At 41.5% G+C, this 24370-nt stretch overlaps 1 protein-coding gene across 2 annotated transcripts in view; it reads right to left on the bottom strand.

The window, feature by feature from the left end:
* Positions 1-2963: 2963 nt before the first annotated feature.
* SMYD1 (SET and MYND domain containing 1) overlaps positions 2964-24370 on the bottom strand; it is a 38493-nt gene continuing 17086 nt past the window's right edge. The window contains exons 3-10 of one of the 2 annotated variants that reach the window (XM_058181653.1): positions 23123-23336; positions 15477-15607; positions 12695-12733; positions 10017-10209; positions 7009-7101; positions 5560-5723; positions 3781-3949; positions 2964-3421 (exon numbers count right to left, since the gene is read on the bottom strand). In XM_058181653.1, coding sequence (XP_058037636.1) covers positions 3263-3421; positions 3781-3949; positions 5560-5723; positions 7009-7101; positions 10017-10209; positions 12695-12733; positions 15477-15607; positions 23123-23336 — 1162 coding nt within the window. In that variant the 3' untranslated portion in view covers positions 2964-3262. The remainder of the gene's footprint in view (positions 3422-3780; positions 3950-5559; positions 5724-7008; positions 7102-10016; positions 10210-12694; positions 12734-15476; positions 15608-23122; positions 23337-24370) is intronic. The other variant, XM_058181652.1, reaches the window with a different exon arrangement.

Here is a 24370-nt window from a genome sequence, read left to right as displayed (position 1 = left end):
CAAGCTTCAAAACTGATGCAGATTGCATGAATATATTAACTTCACGGATTGAACAAGTCTAATAAAAACATGAATAGTGGGTGCCACCTACTGGTTACTGTAGGCTTGCTTGTATGAATAAATGCGGTAGATCCTGCAGGTTTACAAGGATACTGATTCTCTGGCAATTAAACAGCAGCTTCGAATAATATTACTAATAAACAAGGCAGTGTTACCATTTGTTTGCTGAAAGATGGCAGAGAAAAATCATAAAGAAAAAAGGGAACATAAAGAGGGAGGAATGAAGATGGAAACAAGCAAATGCAATCATTAATCCTTCAAGATGTGGTAGGCAGAAGTTGGACTCAGAGGCAACTGCTTCCTGCAAACTTTCTCCTTGGTGCTTCTAAATGGAGCAGCATTGTCCTCTGCCCCCTGCTTTGCCAGAAGGGCACTGGACAGGGAAACAGCAACTATGTCTGGGATAGGGAAAAGAACATCTCCTTTAGCGTGCTGTGCACATGCACACACACACACACACACACACACACACACACAATTCCAACCTTGGAGACTTTTATCCATATCTGAGCTTGCAAATCATGCCTGGGCTTGGGGAGAAGGCCCTCTCCTTCCACTATAGATAAAAGTCCCCAAACTCAGAATCCAATGTGAACCTGCACACACTTGGCTGCCAGCAGTTTGGGGAGGCAAGGAGTTGCGGGACATCGAATAGTCCTCCCATCAAGTTAGCCAGTGCAACTGATTCCATCTTGACCCAGCCTTCCAAGTCAGCTGTGCCCATTGAGGGGCATTGAGCTCGCTATGCCCACCCAGCCACGCCCCCCTAGTCACAGCAACCTGGCTGTAACCACACAGCCATGCCCACCTGGCCGCTGTAAATCGTCTTACATGCAACTGGCCCTTTCATGGCAACCATAATACTGATGTGGCCCTCAATGACACCTGATTTATGGTAAAGATTCACTAAACTTAAATATTTCTGTGCCTAAAAATATATTTTCAGAACTTCCTCAAAATTCTATATTTGTACAATCCTCTTGAAACAGTAAGGCAGGCTCTAAAACTCACTCTTTAATGTAATTTGGCTCTATATTTTCTCATGGACCTAACATAACTACTATTGGGGTTTTTTTTAATTGCCCTTGAAGAATTATCACTTTTCTAAGATTAAGGAAAAACTCTAAACCTTTTTTAAAATTAAAATTAGCAAATTTAAAACCCAAACCCATTTTTTTCAAACATGAGCATGAGCTTTGCTACAACTGAACTTAGATGAAGCTTGTTCCAAAAAACAATATACTCAACAGTTAAGGAAGGCAGAAGACTGGAATTATTTTGAATACCAAATCTGAGCTGATCTTAATCCTTCTGCAAGAACAGTCTCCTTGGTTATCCAAATATTCATAATTTATCCAAGAATTTAGGAAGAATACTGTTGTTAGGTAATTAAGAGGTAGACATTCTACCAATAGATCAAGAACAATCTTCTGAATTTCAACAACTGTAAGATCAGGCTGCAGCAATAACGAAATTGAAAAAAGTGAAGGGGTCTGAATGCTTTCTGAATGCACTGTATATTCCTTAGATCTTTGCTTCCTTTAACCATTCACCATTCCTTCCCCATAACACCTAATATGTTGAGAAGTTTTATTTTCATTCCATTTTTTTACTAAGACATACTTCTGTCTATATTTTCCTGGGTACGTACAGAAGGAAGCAAAAAAAAAAGGTATGAAAAAAGTTATTCCCGAATGCTTGTATGACACTGCTACATGAAACAATTTATAACTTCTTCCAAACCTTTGCTCTTTAGAGATATTTCTTCAGAGAGATTTCTTTTATATATTAACTCCTTTAGGTCATTTCATTATTAAAGTTTTATTGTGGCTATAGCTTCGTTCATTATTACAAAGAAACCCTAATATCCATATTGTGATAGGAAGGGTTCTTCAAAAGAATGCCGACCTTATCTCTTTTAAGTCATGCCAGAATTCCAACGTGTGTGTGTGTGTGTGTATTGATATACCTCTTGCACATGCTTGCTAATAAAATGAGTTGAAATAATTATATTATGCCATTATTTTCGTATTTGCCAAAACAGTACATATGCACTGTGCACATTTTGCCTAATAAGATCAAAACATTTAATAATTTGGTCATAATTTCATGTATATAAAACGCTTATCTCAATCTAAAATATGGAATGGAAAACACTATGGTTCAAACTGAGTTAGGAGCAAAAACCTTGCTGTAATTATAGGAACTCTAAATTTAACCATTATTACTTGTGTCATTCCAATGAAAGTATCTATTGCTATCTATAATTTTAACACCTTGAGCTGTGATGAAGACGTCTAATTCATTTTGCCTCCATGCAAAATCCTCTCCCACATGAATTTTCATTACTCAACTTCTGTTTCCTTCTTTCTTGATTGCCCTTTTTAGTTTGTTTAAACCTCTAAAATGATTTATAGTCAATTAAACTTGACATCCTTAATTCCTTCTCTCTATTTTCGTTACCCCAAATTCCATACCATTGATTATTATTTTTTTAAAATAGTATTTGTTCTTCTCATTCTTTGTTATGGAGTGTAGTATTTCCTGGTTCACGGTCTAAAATTGGAAAGAAATCACGATGACCTATCCCCAGACTGAGAAAAGAAAAATCAGTCTCCTGATTATTTTGCCTCCAGATTGAGAGGAGCCACTATCCTGAGCTGGGGATCAGTTTCCAATTTTTGCATGGCCTTAAATCCTAATCATTTAAGTCTTACCTAGGAAGGAAGGATCACTAAGAGCAGTATGAAAAGCTAATAATAAAACTTTGTCAGCTAAAACCTGGTCTATAGGAAGTTTTCAACTACTTTATGGAGGAAACAGCGTACCTCTAACTTTCGGTATGCAATTTTTTCTTTACCACTTTATTTCAACAACCCTACTTTCAAAAGAAATACATGAAGCAGAACAAAATAACATTTTTATATGTATGTACCAACCTTAACTGAATTAATGTTAAAGATACATATTACTGCAACAGTTTTATTAATAATTGTAAAGATGTACTGTGTGAATATAACTAAATCAATATGATAAAATATATGACATTTTTCCAACTACGTTTGTCCTTTGGAAGCCAACATTCAGGATCAAATACTTTTTCCCTTGACATTTCACAGTCTTTCTCTTAGCACAAGAAATGCTGATGGTGCAGTAGCTGCAAGAATATGGGGATGCACATTCAGATCAGCAAAGGAGCTTATTATTGCTTCTTCTGAAAGAGGCCAACTGAAGCCTCATTGGTGGGCTCAGGCATGATCTGGATCTTTTGGTTCTTCAGGGCAGCCTCTCTCATCTGGTAATACATAAATTCATTCTGCTGGAACATGCGTAGCTCCATCTCAGACTGAATACGCATGGCCTAAATGAATGCAAAGAAACTGCAAGTTACAGAAAATTCAATTTTTTTATGTGCTATTCTAATTGTAGTCTGTGGAAAAAATCCTTACTTTCAAAGTTAAGTCTTTATCACAGGCAGCTATTATCAGGGTACTCTGTGCAAATTCATAAACAATTCACTACATTCTTCTATCGCTATTAATTATGTCTTTATATTACTTCAACAACTGCTAGTCCTGGAGAACAGCAGGATATTTGCTAATTCCTCATGTAACTACCTAGATCCAATTCCAACAAATTGGAATCACAAATAAAATTTTATTAATCACACAATAATTTCTGAATCCAAAAGATACTTCATCACACCTGAAAATCACTTACTTCCAGATCTCTGGCAATTGGATGAGTGGGTCCATGTGTCACCAAAAGAATAGCATAAGCTTTACAAAGCATCCCATGGCCTGCTTCAATAAGCCCAGCATGCCAGTGGGTGACCCCAGCTCTCATGAGTGCCATCCCAAGCTGGGCATTTTTGGGATGGTAAAGCTTTCTGAGGGACAAAGAGAAGAAGCATGTTATACAAGTTTTTTAAAAAAAGAACTTTTATTTAAAACTTCTTATAGAATAAAAGACAAATCAAAAGAAGGGAGGGAGGGAGGAAGTTAAGGGAAACAGTAATAAGGCTATAATAAATAATATTAGAATATAATATACTGGTATATTAGAATTAGTAGAAACTTGTTATTCTGTAACCATTAAAGTTCCTCTAATACATATATAGCCTCTGTATTTGTATAACACACATGTATTGTATCTTTATATCTGTAACACAAATATGCCTTTATATTTGTATCACATATATTATGCCTTTATATTTGTAACAAACATATTCTGTTATTAGGCCTCTGTAATGTATCTGGTATTTGTCAAATATATGTTCCTGTCATTTGATATGAAACCATATCAATCTTTTTCCTGTTTTTCTCGTGCCATCTAAGAGCATGGTACCTATCTCAGTTGGAACTGCAGACATCATCCAGGAGATAATTTACACTTCAGCCCTAATTTACACCTTTGATCTGTTCCCTGCAGCCCAGGGGGCCAAATGAGTAATTGGGAGAACAAAGGAATGCTTAAGGAAGAGATAATGCTAATTGGGAGGCTTCTATTCCTTTGCAGGGCAGCAAGTAATACACAAACCTAAACTAGGAGGCCAGAATTGGGTACTAAACTGATGTCTCTGAGGGTATAAAAAGGACGCCATATCTTCCCCAAGGTGTGGCTATCTTCTCACGTGCATTGTATTTTTATGTTCTGGATATAGTCCCACCCATTATTTTGTTTTTGACCATAAATAAAATCTGTTTCTTTTTGCAAGCCTCTCTTGAATCTCTCTTTTTGGCATTCTGGTGACTCAAATATATTTTGGGACCTTACAAAAGGAAGGAAGGAAAGAAGGAAGGAAGGAAGGAAGGAAGGAAGGAAGGAAGGAAGGAAGGAAGGAAGGAAGGAAGGAAATACAATAACTTCCACCCTTCTTTTCAACCAGGAGTTGCAATTTTATAATCCCTCTTAGATAATATTCAAGTTCCTTCAGCCCTTCAGGTAATCTCCTATATGTGCAAGTTTTAAATGTGCCTGCATCTCCAAGTAACAGGTCAAAGAGTGAGGAAGTGGTAAACAAGGGAGGCTTCCACAGTTTCAGCTTCTCTGAAGCTGAAATGATATTGTGGATAGATAGTAATATATAGAACACAAATATGCAAAGAGGAAAACAGCAACTTGCTAATCTATTTGCAGCCAGAAGTGGAATCCAAGATTTGTATCACAATTGCAAATTTATCTGGGATTAAGTAAGAATTCTATTTTGGTTACATACATACAGGGGGAGGAAAAACACTATATACTTCACTTATTTAAAATATTTATATGAATCTTTGCACTTTAAAGCATAATTGATACATTTAGCCCTTATACAGTACTGTTATGACCCTAAATTGTTATATTAGTTTCTAAGAATCCTAAACGCTTGCCTTCATTTCTTTCAATTATGGGTATTTTCGTGATTAAGTAAATGAGGGTTACCAAGTCTGCTTAGTTTATCATTTCTATAAATAGGTTACTGAAGAAGAGAGAAGAAAGGGGACTCTAGTCACATACAGGTAACCATCCACCATCTGTTTTGAGTAGCCAGAAGCCTCATTGAAGAGTTGGAGGTAAGAGAGAACTTCGGATAAGATGCTAAGAATTCGCAGCAGATAAATATTGGTTTCTCCCAGCACTGGTTCCTGCTTTGTTAAACACTCTCGGCACAATTTCACCACCTGTCACAATTACAAGAACAAAATAATCAAAAAAGGGGATCTGAACAGAACAAAGAGGTCTCCCTCTAGAGGGCATAGCTCTAATGGCAGGTCAGTTTTGAGTGTGGATATAGAATAGAATAGAATAGAATAGAATAGAATAGAATAGAATAGAATTTTTATTGGCCAAGTATGATTGGACACACAAGGAATTTGTCTTGATGCATATGCTCTCAGTGTACATAAAAGAAAAGATACGTTCATCAAGGTACAACATTTACAACACAATTGATGGTCAATATATCAATATATATGAGTTGTTTCTGTAACCAGTCCCCCCCACACATAATTTCAAAAAACAAAATGTATGTTTTATAATTTATCTGGAATAAATGTAGAGAAATAATTATACTTTTGTGCAATAATAATTCACCATTATTGGGTACAGTTCTATACTTTTATATATTTTAAGTGTGACTCCAAATTATTGTTGTTAGAAAAGCCACTACAACGGAGCTCTTTCAGGGTATAGGACCATGATGGCGAACCTATGGCATGCGTGCCACAGGTGGAACATGTAGCCATATCAGTGGGCACGCAAACTCAGCTCTGCCAGCTGATTTTCGGGCCTTCTGTGCCCACTAGAAGTAGGGAAACAGGCTGTTTCCTGCCTCCGGGGGGGGGGTGCTGGGGGGGGGGGAGGCCCGTTTTCTCTCTCACCTGGCTCCAGAGTCTCTCTATGAGTCTCTGGAGGCTGGGGACAGCAAAAACCATCACTTCCTGTCCAACTTGCAGTAGGTAGAAAGTTAGATTATATAGGAAAGGTAATTCCATATAAAAGTCCATAAGATGTATTTTAGGGCTTATTTAAATAAATGTAACTATGCTCACACAGGAGACCTAAAGTAGGGATTCGAACTGCCGACCTTTCTGATCAACAAGCTCAGCAACTTAGCCTCTGAGACACCTGCAGGAGCTGGCAAATTTTTGGCGGGAAGAAGATACACTTTTAAAATTTATCTTCTTTTTGACAATAAGCAGGACATGATCCCTGGAAGTAACAAGAATCAGCTTTTTTGTTCCATTTTTAACTATTATGGAAAGGTGATTTTTCTTAACACTTTTGTTTCCTTATTTTAAAAAATGATTGATTGGCTGTTTATTGCTGAATTTTGAGGTTCACAGAAAAGGGGTTCAGATGGCCTACACTGCTATGGAGTCCTAGGGAGATGGAAAAAGATTGCCCTGTACACTTAAATTACTGTGAAGGAAATCATTGCAGAAAATTCGGTGTTCAATAACTTACTTCATGGTATACCCCATCCGAACGAGCTTTATCAACCTTTTTCATGATTTCTTTGGAAAACTGAATGACCTCTTTCACCACTTCTTGAGATGGCTGTGAAAAATAAGGGTTATAATAACATATTAGCATGTGCTTCCTCATTTTTCTTGTCAAAGGGCATCATAAAATAAATCCAATTTTCTTTTTATTGTCACAATATGTCTTGGAACAAACCTTGCGAGATTCACTTTAGCTCATTTTTTTCTTATTGGAACAGATTCAAAGAATGGTAATGAAGATGAACAGGGTTCTAAGAAGATTGAAGGAGGAGGATGTGTTGAGTTTTGAGAAAAGACACAGAGAGTTTTAGATGGCATGCTTCAAACAAATGAAAGGATGTCACATAGAGGAAAATTAATATTTACTCTCTTTCCCCAGATGGTAGAGGAAAACAATAATAAAAGTTATGGAAGGCTATTTGAATATTAGAAAAAAATTTCCAAACAGTAAGAGAAATCTCACAGTACCACCAACTACCTAGAAAGATTGTAACAGTCTTTTTACTGGGTACATTAAAGTGCAGACTAAACAATAATCTGTCCAAGAGGTTTCAATCTGGATTAAATAAAAATTAAATTAAATCCTGAGCAGAGAGTTGGATTTAGTGGTCAAAATGGTCCTTCTTATATTATGAAAAGTCAGACAGCTGAAATAAAATCAGCATTAGTAGGAACTACGCTTATTCCCATCATCTATATGGGCCACAGCTTTCTCCAGCTTTCTATGGTGTGACTCAATGCCACTAGGTCCGAGCGGCCAGCTGGGGGCAGCCTTCTCGCCACCACCGAATCCCTTCTGCCAATTCACTGCCTCCATTTCTTCACAAGACATCCCAACACCGGATATTTGCTGTGGGTATAATTCGCCGCAGGGGCAGGATGGAGAGTGAGTGGGTTGTCAGAGGGGAGTGGCAATGGACGAGGCGAGAGCTGTGTGGGTGGGCGAATGAGCAGGGTATCAGAGGGTGGTGGTGGTGGTAGATTGGCTGTGCCCCGAACGCAGAACAGGCAGTTTGGCTTCAGCGGAGGATGGGGCAGAGGACGGGCAGGCAGCGGCAGGTGGGGGCTTCCTATTTTGACCCCCTCACTGTTGCGGTTACCTTTGTGCCTTGGCTCTGGCCTGAACGAGCAGTTTGGCTGCGGCGAAGTGCAGGGCAAGTTTTTCTGAAGCAATGCCACCATGGCTTTCCAAGTTTTGTTTCTTAAAGTGCCGCCACTCTGCAACTTTTTTTTTTTAAAGCGCCGCAGCTCTTTAAAAGCTCTTTGCTTTTAAAGTGCCGCTGCACAGCAAGCAAAAGAAACCTTGCAAAATAGCAGCAGCGCTTAAAACAAAAACTTGCAGAACCGCGGCGCTGTAAAAAAAAATCCAAAGGGGCAGAGTGGCAGAAGCCCTGCCCATCGCCCCACGTATAGCCACAGCCAAACTGTCCATTCACCGGAGCAACGGTGGTGATGAGGAAGTCAAAATGGGAAGCGCTCCACCTGGCGTCTTTGATAGCCTGCTCGCTTGCTTCCCATCTGGCTCAGCCCACGGTATGGAGATAAAGATGTGGGAGCTAGCAGCATCACCTCATATCATTCCTTCCTCCAGGATGGTTCTGTATGTTATCAAAATAGCAATATATTTTCAGTGTCCAACAGAAATTTGTCTTATAGTGATCCACGTGGACAAAATGCTACATGCAAATGCTACTTGCAAAAAAAAAAAAAAATCCTTGAAAATCCATATTTGCAACTCGGTGCCAATCAATTTGTCCAGTCAAGCACTACAAAGCTGGCAAATTAAGTGAGCAAACTACATGAATTTCAAGAAGGTATCTCTAATGCTAGTCTGAGTAGAAACAGCATTTTGAAAAGTGTAAAAGTACATTCTTAGCCATACTTACAGTGAATAATTAAAGATAGGAAAGTTCATTTGGTGTAATGGTTTAAGACTAGATAGCAGGAGACTATGAACTCTAATCCTGTTTCACTCAAGAAGCCAGCTGGGTGACTTTGAGTCAGGGACTTGTCCAGACAGTTTCTTGTCAGACAGTTTCTGGACTTGTCCAGACAGAACTTTCCATGGTTCTCATACCTGGTCCATGTTGTCTCTTCTCCACCTAAACTGCATTCCTTCACTTCCATTACCATAGCCCAATACTTGCAAAGTTTTAATGAAGCTGACTAATAGTGATATACACATAAATAATTACCTTGGATGATAATGTCTCATGTTATAGTGAGAGCCAGAATCAGAGCAGTTTAAGAAACATCTGGCAATTTATTTCTGGACAAATAAGATATTCATCAAGTTATCAGTGAAGATACAGAGGAGAGGAGAGCCCGTGTATTTGTTGAAGACCAAGGACACTGAAGATTTTTCAACAAAATGAAAATAGAACATATACCTGTACTTCACAGTAAAACTTACTTCATTATACTGATTTTCTTCCACACATTCAACTATCTGTATATTTCCTTTCCTAGATGTCCTTGGTGCCCCCCCAAGAGATAGGTGAACCAACAGGCCTCAGCTGGCTGCCTGGATCAACTGATACTATCCTATAGTATACTCTACCTGCTAATCTGCAACACCCAAACATTTATCTACAGGTAAATCAACCTGTTAAATAATTCAATGAGGGTAGATACATTGTGTTTCACCAAAGATTGATGCCCAGAACTGCAGAACTTCCAGAATTGCAAAAAACAAAACAAAACTGCATCTTAGTATTTCTTTGTAAGGTTCTTGACTGAAACAAGATATATGATACTGATTACATTTATTAATTAATTTGTCAGATTTGTGTGCCAACTTTATCCTCACACCAAAAACTTTGTAAACTAAGTTGGAAGGGGGGGGGGGGACAGTAATTATTCAGCAAGCTTCCATAGATGAAGGTATATATGAACCCAAACCTCTGTTTCCAATTCAATACTTATCCATCTATATTCCTGGAAATATTTTGAAATTTGTCAAAGTCATACCTTTTCATTCCCCTCTTTCAAAGCCAACATAAGGTCATCTTTAATTCCTTTCTGGCAGTGCTCACAGGTACAGTCAAAATAATACTGTTTTTTCAGTTGCTGCTTTCTGTCTTCACTGACATTGAGAAAGTCTATATAGGAAACAGTCAGCTCTTCTCCTACAGAGATCTTACTCAATACACGTAGCTCTATCCTAGTTTTAAATAAGGCAAGAGGCATTAGATCAGTTGTAATAATTATTTGATTCTATAGTCAAGATTCTTAGGAAAAAAACTCTTTAAGGATGTATCTTCCCAAGCAAAGACAGGGATTATTTTGTGGAATTTTCTGTTTTCTGAACTAAATTCTGAACAAGGGTAAACAAAATTCTGTAATAAGAAAAGATCAAATTAATCTACATACATTTATGGAAATCAAAGCCATTTTAATTTTTTTGCATAATTTATTGAGGAGTATTATTCTCCATATTCTGGATTTCCCCCCGGCTTTTGTTAAAAATTGGTAGGACAAAGTGGTCTTGTTTTCTGACTGAAAATCTCATTCAACAACCTCTATAATTTCAGCATGCAGTGTCCAGTTTTGAACAAATTCTAAAAAATTCAGAAGTCAGTTACATAGTGTTCGCTGTCCTTTAATTAAAATTTTAAATTTTAAACAACTGAATTTTTAGAAAATTAGAGTCTATAGTATACTCAAGTGTAGCCTAAAGTAGAATTCTAAAAGCACCATTATGAAATTCTGGATAAGTGTCTTCTCATTTTATTTTGTTATACAAATTACCTTTTAATTGACATGTTCCTTGTTACTTTCAGCACACTCACAATATTCCACTTCATAGCTGCTATTGAAAATCACATATACTGTAGTTACTGCTTCACACAGCCACAATTAACCTATAGATAATCTTCTATAAGTGAGTCAGCCAGAATGCAAGCTAAAGGGATGGGCCTGTGTGCACTTATTTGTGAGGTTGAGGAAGAGGGTCACCTGCCGATACTTTTCATCTATTATTATTATTAATGCCACTAGCAGATAGCTTTTGGGTGGCATCGTCCAGGTATTTGGGTAGAGTGGATTTCTTAGCTTTAGAATTTGAACCTGAGGGATTCAGCATAGTCTCTAGACCAGGGGTGTTAAACTGGCAGATGCATCACGTACAGCCTACACCCACCCCAGCTCAGCAAATGGGAAAAATGTCACAAAACGTCATTTGATGGCAACGTGACATGAGTTTGACATCTGCGCTCTAGACCAACTGAATCACAACTGAAATCATATACATGAAGTACATTGGTTAGATATAGAGCTGTTATGGAAAATAAGCAAAAGCAGACTTACATGCACATGTACAGATACATTAATCGTGCCATTCCTAAACATTCAGCTTTTGAGCACATGAATATGTTCTCGCCATGCACCCTCATCACTCCTACTTTCTTCCTTTCTGACAGTAGTGTCACTACAGTGCCTTGGTAGTGCCTTATAATGAAGGCAATTAAATTATGTCTATCCAAATATAAAAAGAATGCTTCCAAATGTGTAAGATAAAGAAGTAGTTTCTCTCACATTCTCAATCTTTCTCTTGTTATTCTTCCTTAAAAGAAATTGGTATGGTCTACATAAACCTCACATACTGGGATTGATTTGGTTCATTCCAGTTTCATTTTCAAAGCCCAGAAGCATTGAGAAATATATGGTGATTACCTTTAAGTTCCCCTTAACCAGATCAGAGTAATACATCTGATATCACACAAGTTTAACCACAACTTCCCAGTACAGATTTTCACTTTTTTTTTGAAAGAATGTTTCTTTACGTGCCACATTAACTACAGTTACACTCACACACATACAGAGACAATCACAGTTTCTTACATCAGCTGTGAAGATAATTGGTTTCAAAACGTGTAACAACTTCCACTAAGGGCTTTATTTATAATCAGTTGAATCAAGGGATGGATTTCTATAATTTACACCACAGATATGCAAATAACTCCCTTTTTTAAAAACTTAAAATATTCTTTTGAGTATTCCTGGAAAGTACACATAATAAATCTCCAAGGATTATAAAAAGATTTGCCAAGAATGCTCAAAAAACACTTGAAGGTTTTCAGAGGCCCAGTGGTCTTCTTTTCTCCTACCAGGCCCTCCTGAAATGACAATCAAAAACTTGTCATAGGGTGGAAAATTGGATGGAAGGGATGAAATGCCCAATCCCTCTCCCCAGCTGAAATTTGTTGTAATCAATGCAACCAAAATTAGAGGAAGGGATCTCAGACAATCAGTCATCTGCAAATAAGATGAAAGATTGATAGGATTTATTACCAATACAGGCTCTCATGCTGTCACTGCTATGGAAAAGAAAGAGGGGAAAAAGAAGGTAGTACCGATGTTAAGAAGGATGGACAAGTTGATCTGATAAGACCAGAGGTGACAATCACAATTAATATTATAGTAGTTATTATTATTATTATTATTATACACTACAAAATGCAGGAAGTATTAAATTAAGGGCTGGGTTTAGTGGAATTTAGCTGAGGGATAACAGAAACGGTGGAATTATGCACCAACAGACATTTCCAAAGTTGGGTTATTACTGTCTGTGATTCATCTATACTGATGCAGGATGATAGAGAAGTAGTGAGAGAAGGGAATATATTATGCTTTCAAGACTGACCCACCTCATCTGGGTGTGGAACAATGATCTTACAGCCTCATGACTGGAAAGAAAAAACAGAAACCTGCAGTTTTACAAAGGTAGAAACACTGGAAAAGCAGTCTGAGCCCAGACATTTAGTAGATTGAATGCTTGGGGGCAGCTATACATTGACATGCATGTACCAAAGACAACATTAAAGATGCATCTGAAATTATAAGCTAGAAGCTTAAGACCATACAGTTTACAAAGGATAGACAATTTCCTCTCTCAAACAGGCTTTGGCTCTAGCATAGGAATACTTGTATTGATTGACGATTGATTGACTTGACTGACTAGTTTTTCTCACAGTGGGGGAACCAGAGTTGAAGGCAATCACAGCTTGGATTTTTCATCTCCTGGTCCTCTTGGGCTTTCTCTTCCCCATCCAAGAGAAGTTTAGTTTTATGAATAAAAATTTGGTGAAACGAAACTCCAAGGTTTAATAGGACCTTCCCTTGGCATAGGTAGGTCTTACTTAGCAGATCAGCTTCAGCATTATAGCATTAGTAGCAGCAAGCAGAACTCTTTTATAGTGAGTCTATTCACTATAATTAAAAAATATACCACATGTACTACCTTACTGAGTTCACTGCAATTATACTACAAAGCATCCATATAAAAAATAATGCCAGACACAATAAAATGTTTTGTTTTTAAATATTTCCACTATCTGATTTCAGATTTTCCTCTAGCACATAATGTATGCTCCAGGCCTTCTAATAGCATTCATAACCACTACATGTTACTAGAAAGGATGGATGATAGATATTGGACCAGAATAATTTATGGTACTTTACTTTTATATTTTGATCCATCCCAAAACATTACAATGGGGATTATTTTCAGGCAACTAAGATTAAACACTACAAGTCTATAAGCAAGTTTCATTTATTCTTATTCTCCTTTTGAAAGGATAAGAGTGACAAGTAGTAACATAGCAGTCTAAAAGGCAGTCTCTACAGCTGAACCAGAGAAAGATGGATCTTTCCACTCAGTAGCTTCTTTGTATTGCTGGGAATGATTTCCAACTGGACTTTATCTCCTAGTATCAGTCAATCCATCTTGAAATCTGTATGGGATTTTTTTTTCTGGTAGTAGCAGAAGACATAGCTAGCTAGGTAAGAGCCTTCCCTTGCTGCTTTCTTTAAGTCCTTTTGTGAATTGATCTATTTCACATAGCCCTGATCAAAAGGAATGGCAAAATGCTGGCTTTAACCAGAGCAGCTGCAGTGCAGTGCAAATGCCCCTCAATCAAATAGCCAGGAAAACAGTCCCCAGCAATAGAAAAATAACTGCTAATAACTGCATAACAGAAGGTTTTCAACAGCATCCTGGCTTTAGTTTTGGACACTTCACACCTTGAATTCCCTCCTTGCCCAAAGTTCCATTCAGGCATGCTCAGAAATAACATCCCATCCAATCAAATATGACCAATACATCACCCTCTCCCACCATGGCAGAGAAGTTCTACATGATCCTTTCCCCATTCAGTTACAGAGAGAGTCAAAGCTACCAGTGATATTAAAAATACCAGACTGATATTCTGATATTTTGACTCATGCTATAGTCTGGCCTTTCTGCACTGTGGTGGTATTTGTTTTTAATCAACTTCCAAGGACTGCAGAGACATGTAATAATGCATTGAGATCACCCAAGTAGTACTGTAGTTCCTGGGAGAGTCTTGGGAGTAGGCATGTGTTGTGGCAGGCTTTAATAAGGTAAATGTCTTAAGCCTACTAAAGTTTAACATATCTATTTATCTGGGGGAAAAAAGACATCAGAAGTTGTTCCATGAATGCTGGTATTTTGCTACTAAATACTGCATGTGTGATTTAGGAATTCCAGGAGTTGCAAGCAAGGATGTGAGAGCCATTAAAAAAAAACTATGGATTGTGAGTTGCTCATCCCTGAGCAATAGCAACATTAATTTAAGTTTTGGTTCTTATTCAGAATTCACATGCTTCTCCTGCTATTCACAGTTTATTTTATGAGGTAGTTGGAATATACGTACAGCAACATTCCAGAGGAATCACATTTGGTCTTCCAATTCTTATCCTCTGATCTTTGAAGTAGATTTCTTACATTTATTGCAATCAAACAGATAATATCAAGGGAGCATATTTTAAGGGAAAATATAGCTATCACTATCCTTTCTCTAAGACGACTGGATGCTTGTCTATTCATACAGACTTGGAGGAGCTATTTGATTGAATAACATTGTTCAATAGTACAGATTTAAGAAAGATTGATTATGTCTATTTTTAGAAATATCATTATGATCCTTAGTGCCTTCCGTCAACAGATTGATTACCATCTTAGTGAATTAGAATTTCATTACTAAATTCTTGCTAGGAATTTATTCAGTGAAAAAAACATAGTAGTTAAAGTATTACCTCATTCAACCATTTTCTTAGTTTATTTTCCTAGGTCCAAGATTATTCCATGTTCTTGACAATACACCTTGAGTACAAGCCATTGAACCATTTAGCACAGTCTTTACTGAATACTTCTCAGCTTGCTAAGAACATTGTAAAAGTCTCCTACATTTCCCACTTATTGAAATGGGACTTGTACAAGATAATGTTCCAACAGGTTCCCCATTTCTCTAGATGAGTTCAGCAGTGGCCATATTATATATTTTCTGGAAGTGGAAGTCAGTGCATTAGACTTAGGCTATCTTTCCTCTGAAAAGCAGATTGTTTTCTGAAAGACTTTGTTTTACTCTCTGAACAGAAAAGAAGAGTGTTGCAGAGAAGAATACTTACTTGCCATTGTTAAAGATGACAGTGCAATTGGGCCAACAATCATGATTCACCAAGCAAAGATTGGGGAAAATGCCTACTCCAACTGCCTGAAGTCCCCTTTGGTCACTCAGGGTGAAACCATTGCAATTGATCTGCTCCCACAAAAACAAAAAAATAAGATGGATCAGGAAAACAAATATTTTTTAGATGAGAGACAGCCAGTTTCTGTACCTACAGAGGGATCTATTTCTCAGACAGAATTTGGAAACAGAAATATAAATTGATGCACAGTTCAACTCATTCCATCTATTACGATCTATATTAAAATCATCAAAAGTTACTAGCCAGGTTATATAGTATATATAAATCCCCAAAACATGTACATCAATCATCTCTCCCTCTTTCTTTTTTCTTATCTCTCTCACTACATTTCTTGCATACTTTAGAAATGCATTTTTCTAATTTTCCTAATTCATAAAATCCTGCAATAGACACATACACGAAAGGGTCAGGACTTGGTCATGTGGTTGCAACTTCTATCTTGCCTTTTTTTTAAAAAAAAACTAGATATTAGGGGAGAGTGTGACTGATTATCTCCCAATCTGCAAAATTTTGTGAAGGATTCAAACATGTTTTATCAAGGGCTATTTCCTTGCCCCCCTATTGCTTGGAGGTGGGCTGAACAGCATCATTTGGACTAAGTAGTCCCAAAGGTGCTTTTTCAGGAGGCAACTGAACTTCCTTGTTTTTTTCTTTGAATTTGCTTCTCATCCAAGAAGCTTCTTCAGCTCTGACAGTATAATAAGAAGAAAAAAAACAAGAAAGTCCAGTTGGCTCCTGAAAAAACACCTTTGGGACAACCATGACCTGAATGACTGAAATCTCTACAGACCTTTGGGCTAAGTAGTTTAAGAACTTAGTGAAGGCGCTGACCAGTCAGTGGATTCCTGATGTGTACTTTTAAATACCTCAGATATGCTCCATAATCCTCCAGTATTTCATCTTTAGACACTCACTTAATTACAGTACCATCTTCCTGCTGTAAAGGATACGCACGTTGGTGTGTCAAAGGACCAAGAGCTCCATTAAATAACCAGGTAGTAAGAAAAAGGGCTGGGAGAAAAAACTCATCTTTAAAAAATAAACATTCCGGGAAGCAATAAAAAACAGTAATGTAATGGCAACCTAGCATGTATGTTATCATTTTGTCATCACCTTGGTTTGCTACAAACAGCAAAAATAAACCAACCTCACTGTTTACTTTTATCAAAGTTTAATATAGTGCAACAAACATTGTTCCAATGCTCTCTAATTGCATTCTCAGTGTGCTGAGTAATGAATCATAACTTTATTGAATATACCGTATATACTCGAGTATAAGCCGAGTTTTTCAGCACGTTTTTTGTGCTGAAAAACGTCCCCTCGGCTTATACTCGAGTCTACGTCTTCGGGAACCCCGCACAGGAGGGGGTACCGAACGGACTCCCATGGGAGGGACGGGGAGCGGGCCCGCCGAGGTCTCGCGGGATTTGTCGCCCCAGGCGGCCCCATTCCCGTGTCTGGTGGGCGGGCGCAAACTTGGCGGACTGTGCATTGGCGGGGAAGCCCTGGTGGTGCAGTGAGAGGGCTGGGCAGGGCCGCCAGCCTTCTCGGCTGAGGAGGAGGTTTCCCGACCGCGCGAGCTTCGCCGCGCGAGAGCCACCCAAAGGCCAGAAGAAAGGTCATTCCATCGGAGTAATGGGCGAGGCTCCTCCCTCCCCCGCCTTCCCCATGCTGTGCGAGCCCGGCTGGCCTGCACCCCCGCCGCCGCCGCCGCTCCTTCCTCAGCCACCTGGGGCTCGCGCTCTAGCAGCCGCCAAGCTCAGGCCGGACACGGCAGCACCCCATCAGCACTCGCGCGATTCGGGCAGGAGGTCGGGCTCGCTCTGTGGCGGTGGCGGGGAAGCCCTGGCGGTGCAGTCCTTCTCGGCTGAGGAGGAGGTTTCCCCCTCTTCTCTCTCCCGTTGCGCCTGAACATCTGCCTAGCAACAATGGCGACGGGAGAACCTTTTTCTACTGGTTGAGCTTGGCCAATCGCGGCTTGCTCTGAGTTGCTGCATTGTTTGTTCACCGGGCGTCTCAATTTACCAAGCGGGCGAGTTTGAGGTCAGGCGGGATGGCGCTGCGCTCTGCGCCGCGCGAGAGCCACCCAAAGGCCAGAAGAAAGGTCATTCCATCGGAGTAATGGGCGAAGGCTCCTTCCTCTCCGCCTTACCCATGCTGTGCGAGCCCGGCTGGGCTGCAACCCCGCCGCCGCCGCTCCTTCCTCTCCGCCTTACCCATGCTGTGCGAGCCCGGCTGGGCTGCAACCCCGCCGCCGCCGCTCCTTCCTCTCCCGCCTTACCCATGCTGTGCGAGCCCGGCTGGGCTGCAACCCCGCCGCCGCCGCTCCTTCCTCTCCGCCTTACCCATGCTGTGCGAGCCCGGCTGGGCTGCAACCCCGCCGCCGCCGCTCCTTCCTCTCCGCCTTACCCATGCTGTGCGAGCCCGGCTGGGCTGCAACCCCGCCGCCGCTCCTTCCTCTCCGCCTTACCCATGCTGTGCGAGCCCGGCTGGGCTGCAACCCCGCCGCCGCCGCTCCTTCCTCTCCGCCTTACCCATGCTGTGCGAGCCCGGCTGGGCTGCAACCCCGCCGCCGCCGCCGCTCCTTCCTCTCCCCGCAAGCGAAAAGCGTTTTCCCGTTGGAAGAGAGAGAGAGAAAGGAGGGGCCGTTCCTCCCCTTCTTTCATTCTTTCTTCTCCCTCCGTGCTTCAGAAGCTGGGCGTGTGTGTGCGCGCCCTAGTCCCCTTCTGTTCCGTGGCGCTGGAAGAGAGAGAGAGAGAGAAAGGAGGGGCCGTTCCTCCCCTTCTTTCATTCTTTCTTCTCCCTCCGTGCTTCACCGTGCTGGGCGACCTGGAGCAGCTGCTCTTCAGCCAGATGCTCGGTGAGTCAGCCCGTCCCCTTCCTTCCGGTGGGGGTCTGCCTTGCTGGTGAAGGTTATTGGGGCTTTTGAGCAAGGGAGGAGGAACGCGAGCACCGCCTTTCGCGCTGGCATTCCGGGATTTCCCTTTGTTTAGAGCTGGGAATCCTCCTTCCCCCTTTTGCACTCCCTCCCTCCCTCCCTCTCTCTCTCTCTCTCTCTCTCACACACACACACACACACAGACTTCTAAAGTCGATTGGCACAATGCTAAGCAAACACAGCAGTGGGTCAAGGGTGAAGGGCTAGGAACCTGGCAGGTGAAAGGTTGAGCGACATGAAAGGCAAAGACCACAATTGTTTTAAGAAAGAAGCTTTAGCAGGGAGGGGGGGATGGGAGGGTGTTTTAAGTTTTGGCAAACAGCCAGGCCAACTGTATTGGAGAAGGTCACACAACTGGCCTTAACATTTTAGCTGCTGTCTTTTTCCTCACACTTGGGTTTAATGATATTAGAGATCCTTATTGCCCTGCCAGTATAATAAGAAGAAAAAACAAGAAAGTCCAGTTGGCTCCTGAAAAAACACCTTTGGGACAACCATGACCTGGATGACTGAAATCTCTACAGACCTTTGGGCTACGTAGTTTAAGAACTTAGTGAAGGCGCTGACCAGTCAGTGGATTCCTGATGTGTACTTTTAAATACCTCAGATATGCTCCATAATCCTCCAGTATTTCATCTTTAGACACTCACTTAATTACAGTACCATCTTCCTGCTGTAAAGGATACGCATGTTGGTGTGTCAAAGGACCAAGAGCTCCATTAAATAACCAGGTAGTAAGAAAAAGGGCTGGGAGAAAAAACTCATCTTTAAAAAATAAACATTCCGGGAAGCAATAAAAAACAGTAATGTAATGGCAACCTAGCATGTATGTTATCATTTTGTCATCACCTTGGTTTGCTACAAACAGCAAAAATAACCCAACCTCACTGTTTACTTTTATCAGAGTTTAATATAGTGCAACAAACATTGTTCCAATGCTCTCTAATTGCATTCTCAGTGTGCTGAGTAATGAATCATAACTTTATTGAATATAATTTACTGCATTCGCACAATATGCCCATTAATCAGGTAGTCCTCGACTTACAACCATAATTGAGACTGGCAATTACAGTTGAAAATTGTGGTGGTTATAAAGCGGGCCATCATATGAGCAGAGTCGACTTTGACTTTCAAAATTTTTGAACACAATGATTATAAATGTGCTTGTTAAGCGAATACCACAGTCATTAAGCAAAACCATTGTTGTTATAGAGCTTTTCTTCCAAAAAACAGAAGTAAAACACTGGTTTCAGGAAAAACTTATAACCATTCAAACTGTTATGGTCACATGGCCATGGGCATTGCAAACCACTATAAATGCAGGCTGGTTGCAGGATACATTTGCTTTAGTTGTCCAAGTTCCCTCCCACAGTTCCTTCCAGACTTCAACAATATGTACATACCACACCCAATATGTGGGAGATGTATTGCATGCCAAACTGTTTGCTCTCAGGTGGCCAGAACTCCAAGAAACTCTCCAGATCCATCCGCAGCTCTTTCTTTTCCTCCTCCCCAAAATGTTCTACATGGTTTTGCAGGCTGTCAATGGAAACCAGACACCCCTCGGTAAGGCCCCCTCCTTCTCTTTCAATTCTCCATAGGATTCGGGCAGGAGGTCGGGCTCGCTCTGTGGCGGTGGCGGGGAAGCCCTGGCGGTGCAGTCCTTCTCGGCTGAGGGAGGAGGTTTCCCGACCGCGCGAGCTTCGCCGCGAGAGCCACCCAAAGGCCAGAAGAAAGGTCATTCCATCGGAGTAATGGGCGAAGGCTCCTTCCTCAGCCTCCCGGGGCTCGCTCTGTGGCGGTGGCGGGGAAGCCCTGGTGGTGTTGGGGCAGCAGCTGCCGCTTTCTAGCAAAAGGTCGCTCGCCCAAAACTCCTCGCCTTCTCCTGGGAAGGGCTGGATGGCTAGCCGGGAAGGGTTGAATAAGCAAGCCAACCTCCCTCCCTCCTCTCTCTCTCCCGTTGCGCCTGAACATCTGCCTAGCAACAATGGCGACAGGAGAACCTTTTTCTACTGGTTGAGCTTGGCCAATCGCGGCTTGCTCTGAGTTGCTGCATTGTTTGTTCACCAGGCGTCTCGCAACATGGGTGAGCGGAGCGAGAGGAGCCTTCGCCCATTACTCGATGGAATGACCTTTCTTCTGGCCTTTGAGTGGCTCTCGGCGGCGCAGCGCAGCGCCATCCCGCCCAGCGACCCTCAAACTCGCGTTCCGCTTTCTGGTAAATTGAGACGCCGGGTGAACAAACAATGCAGCAACTCAGAGCAAGCGGCGATTGGCCAAGCTCAACCAGTAGAAAAAGGTTCTCCCGTGAGATGCTGGTGGTGTTGGGGCAGCAGCTGCCGCTTTCTAGCAAAAAGGTCGCTCGCCCAAAACTCCTCGCCTTCTCCTGGGAAGGGCTGGATGGCTAGCCGGGAAGGGTTGAATAAGCAAGCCAACCTCCCTCCCTCCCTCCCTCCTCCCTCCTCTCCCCATAGCGAAAAGCGTTTTCCCGTTGGAAGAGAGAGAGAGAAAGGAGGGGCCGTTCCTCCCCTTCTTTCATTCTTTCTTCTCCCTCCGTGCTTCAGAAGCTGGGCGTGTGTGTGCGCGCCCTAGTCCCCTTCTGTTCCGTGGCGCTGGAAGAGAGAGAGAGAAAGGAGGGGCCGTTCCTCCCCTTCTTTCATTCTTTCTTCTCCCTCCGTGCTTCACCGTGCTGGGCGACCTGGAGCAGCTGCTCTTCAGCCAGATGCTCGGTGAGTCAGCCCGTCCCTTCCTTCCGTGGGGTCTGCCTTGCTGGTGAAGGTTATTGGGGCTTTTGAGCAAGGGAGGAGGAGCGAGCACCGCCTTCGCGCTGGCATTCCGGGATTTCCCTTTGTTTAGAGCTGGGAATCCTCCTTCCCCTTTGCACTCCTCCTCCCTCCTCTCTCTCTCTCTCTCTCACACACACACACACACACAGACTTCTAAAGTCGATTGGCACAATGCTAAGCAAACACAGCAGTGGGTCAAGGGTGAAGGGCTAGGAACCTGGCAGGTGAAAGGTTGAGCCACATGTAAGGCAAAGACCACAATTGTTTTAAGAAAGAAGCTTTAGCAGGGAGGGGGGGATGGGAGGGTGTTTTAAGTTTTGGCAAACAGCCAGGCCAACTGTATTGGAGAAGGTCACACAACTGGCCTTAACATTTTAGCTGCTGTCTTTTTCCTCACACTTGGGTTTAATGATATTAGAGATCCTTATTGCCCTGCCAAAAAAAAAAAAAAAAGAGCCACCCCAACGTCTATGAAAATTAACCTTCTCTGCCAAGAGACACTGTGCAGGGTATTTTCACTATTGGTGTGCATACAGGCTTAGATTTGTGCTGGGTTCTTAGTGCTTAGAGCACTGACCTTCAGAGGCACCCTGGTCCCTTGGAAGCTAAAGGAGGACTCATTTTCATGCTTGCAGTTGTATTGTCAATTTCTGTGAGACAATGTTGTTGAAGTAACTCACTCACTCATTCATTCATTCATTCATTCATTCCTTGTGTGTCCAATCACACTTAGCCAATAAAAATTCTATTCTATTCTATTCTATTCATTCATTCATTCATTTTATTTTGTCAAATACATATTAAATAATTATATAAATATAAGCATGAATTGAATACATAAAAGGAATACAACTAAAGGGAACATTAGGACAGGGACGGTAGGCACGCTGGTGCTCTTATGCACGCCCCTTACAGACCTCTTAGGAATGGGGTGAGGTCAATACTAGATAGTCTTTGGTTAAGGCTTTGGGGATTTTGGGAAGAGACCAGAGTCAGGTAGCACATTCAGGCATTAACAACTCTGTTACTGAAGTCACATTTTCTGCAATCTAGATTGGAGGTTCACTTTTAAGTTTGAATCTATTGTGTTCTCGTGTATTGTTGTGGTTGAAGCTGAAGTAGTCATTGATAGGAAGTACATTGTAGCAGATAATTTTATGAGCTATGCTCAGGTCATACCAAAGGTGGCGTAGTTCTAAATTTTCTAAAGCTGGGAATCCTCCTTCCCCCTTTTGCACTTTTATTGTTTTTCGTTCAAATAAATATTCATGTTATTTTACTTGGCTCTATCTTTATTTTTTACATTGACCAGTAGCTGCCTCATTTCCCACCCTCGGCTTATACTCGAGTCAATAGTTTTTCCCAGTTTTTGTGGTAAAATTAGGTGCCTCGGCTTATATTCGGATCGGCTTATACTCGAGTATATACGGTAATTTACGGCATTCGCACAATATGCCCATTAATCAGGTAGTCCTCGACTTACAACCATAATTGAGACTGGCAATTACAGTTGAAAATTGTGGTGGTTATAAAGCGGGCCATCATATGAGCAGAGTCGACTTTGACTTTCAAAATTTTTGAACACAATGATTATAAATGTGCTTGTTAAGCGAATACCACAGTCATTAAGCAAAACCATTGTTGTTATAGAGCTTTTCTTCCAAAAAACAGAAGTAAAACACTGGTTTCAGGAAAAACTTACAACCATTCAAACTGTTATGGTCACATGGCCATGGGCATTGCAAACCACTATAAATGCAGGCTGGTTGCAGGATACATTTGCTTTAGTTGTCCAAGTTCCCTCCCACAATTCCTTCCAGACTTCAACAATATGTACATACCACACCCAATATGTGGGAGATGTATTGCATGCCAAACTGTTTGCTCTCAGGTGGCCAGAACTCCAAGAAACTCTCCAGATCCATCCGCAGCTCTTTCTTTTCCTCCTCCCCAAAATGTTCTACATGGTTTTGCAGGCTGTCAATGGAAACCAGACACCCCTCGGTAAGGCCCCCTCCTTCTCTTTCAATTCTCCATAGGATTCGGGCAGCCAATCTAGTAGGAGAAGAGTATATAACAGTGAATAAGTATATGAAACCTTTGTTTTTTTCCCCTTTTGTTCAAGATTCTGGGAGTCTGCCTTGAAAACCCCTGCAGTTTTCTAGGCAAGATTTGTTGTGTCTGCGCCCCCCGAGCTGGGCCGCCTGCCAGAAAGTGACTTGAAAAGTGAGGGGGAAGGGCCGTCAGGACTTACCTCGGGAGCACCAGCTTCCCTGGCTCAGCTCCAGGAGCCAGAGGCAGGGCAGGTGGAAGAGATAATGAGGCCTCTGTCCCCTGACTCTTTCACCCCCCCAGGCCATGCCTCCAGACCCAGCTGATGGCAATCAGGCCTGGCTGGACCTTAGGTTTCATAGGCAGGAGAGGCGGGAACAACAGAAGCAGGGGTGGGGCAGGCCTAGGAAGTGCTGAGTCATGGAGCCACACCCCACAGGATATAAAGGCAGCAAGAGCTGCTGTGCCTCTTCATAGCAGGCAAATTAACTAAGAGCTGAAGTACTGTTTGTTCTTGGGTGATTCATCGGCATCGAGGAAGATAACAGAGACACTTGACAGACGCTCGCTATTTTGGTGCCAGAGCTGATAGTGCCGGCTAATTAAGCCATCGCTCGGACAGAGGCGAGGAGGGACAGAACAAGATTTTTCAGAATTGGTTTGCTTTTGCTTCCTTTCTAGGACTGAGAAAAAGTGACCGGTCCAAGGTCCAAGCTGGCTTTGTGCCTAAGGCAGAATTAAAATTCATGGGCTTTTGGTTTCTAGCCTGGTGTCTTCATCTATATACCAAACTGTCAGAAGCTATACAATGAACTGCAAAACTTGGTTATTTTTCTTAATATTTTGTGAAATGGAATTGTGATACCCTCAGCATAGGTAGACTGTAATCAAAATTGTACACAAAGACACTTAGGGCATCTAAGACGATATTGGCTTATGTCTCAGAATGCTTGATACAATTTACATAGTCAAACAGACTCTTCCTTCTAAGCTGAGATTCGTGTTTAGGTACCGCAAAATAATTTGCAACATCTTTT

Source organism: Ahaetulla prasina, chromosome 4, assembly GCF_028640845.1.
Source record: "Ahaetulla prasina isolate Xishuangbanna chromosome 4, ASM2864084v1, whole genome shotgun sequence".
NCBI classification, from domain to species: domain Eukaryota; kingdom Metazoa; phylum Chordata; class Lepidosauria; order Squamata; family Colubridae; genus Ahaetulla; species Ahaetulla prasina.
Note: the sequence above shows the minus strand (reverse complement) of the source record. Positions and strands in the feature narration are given on the sequence as shown.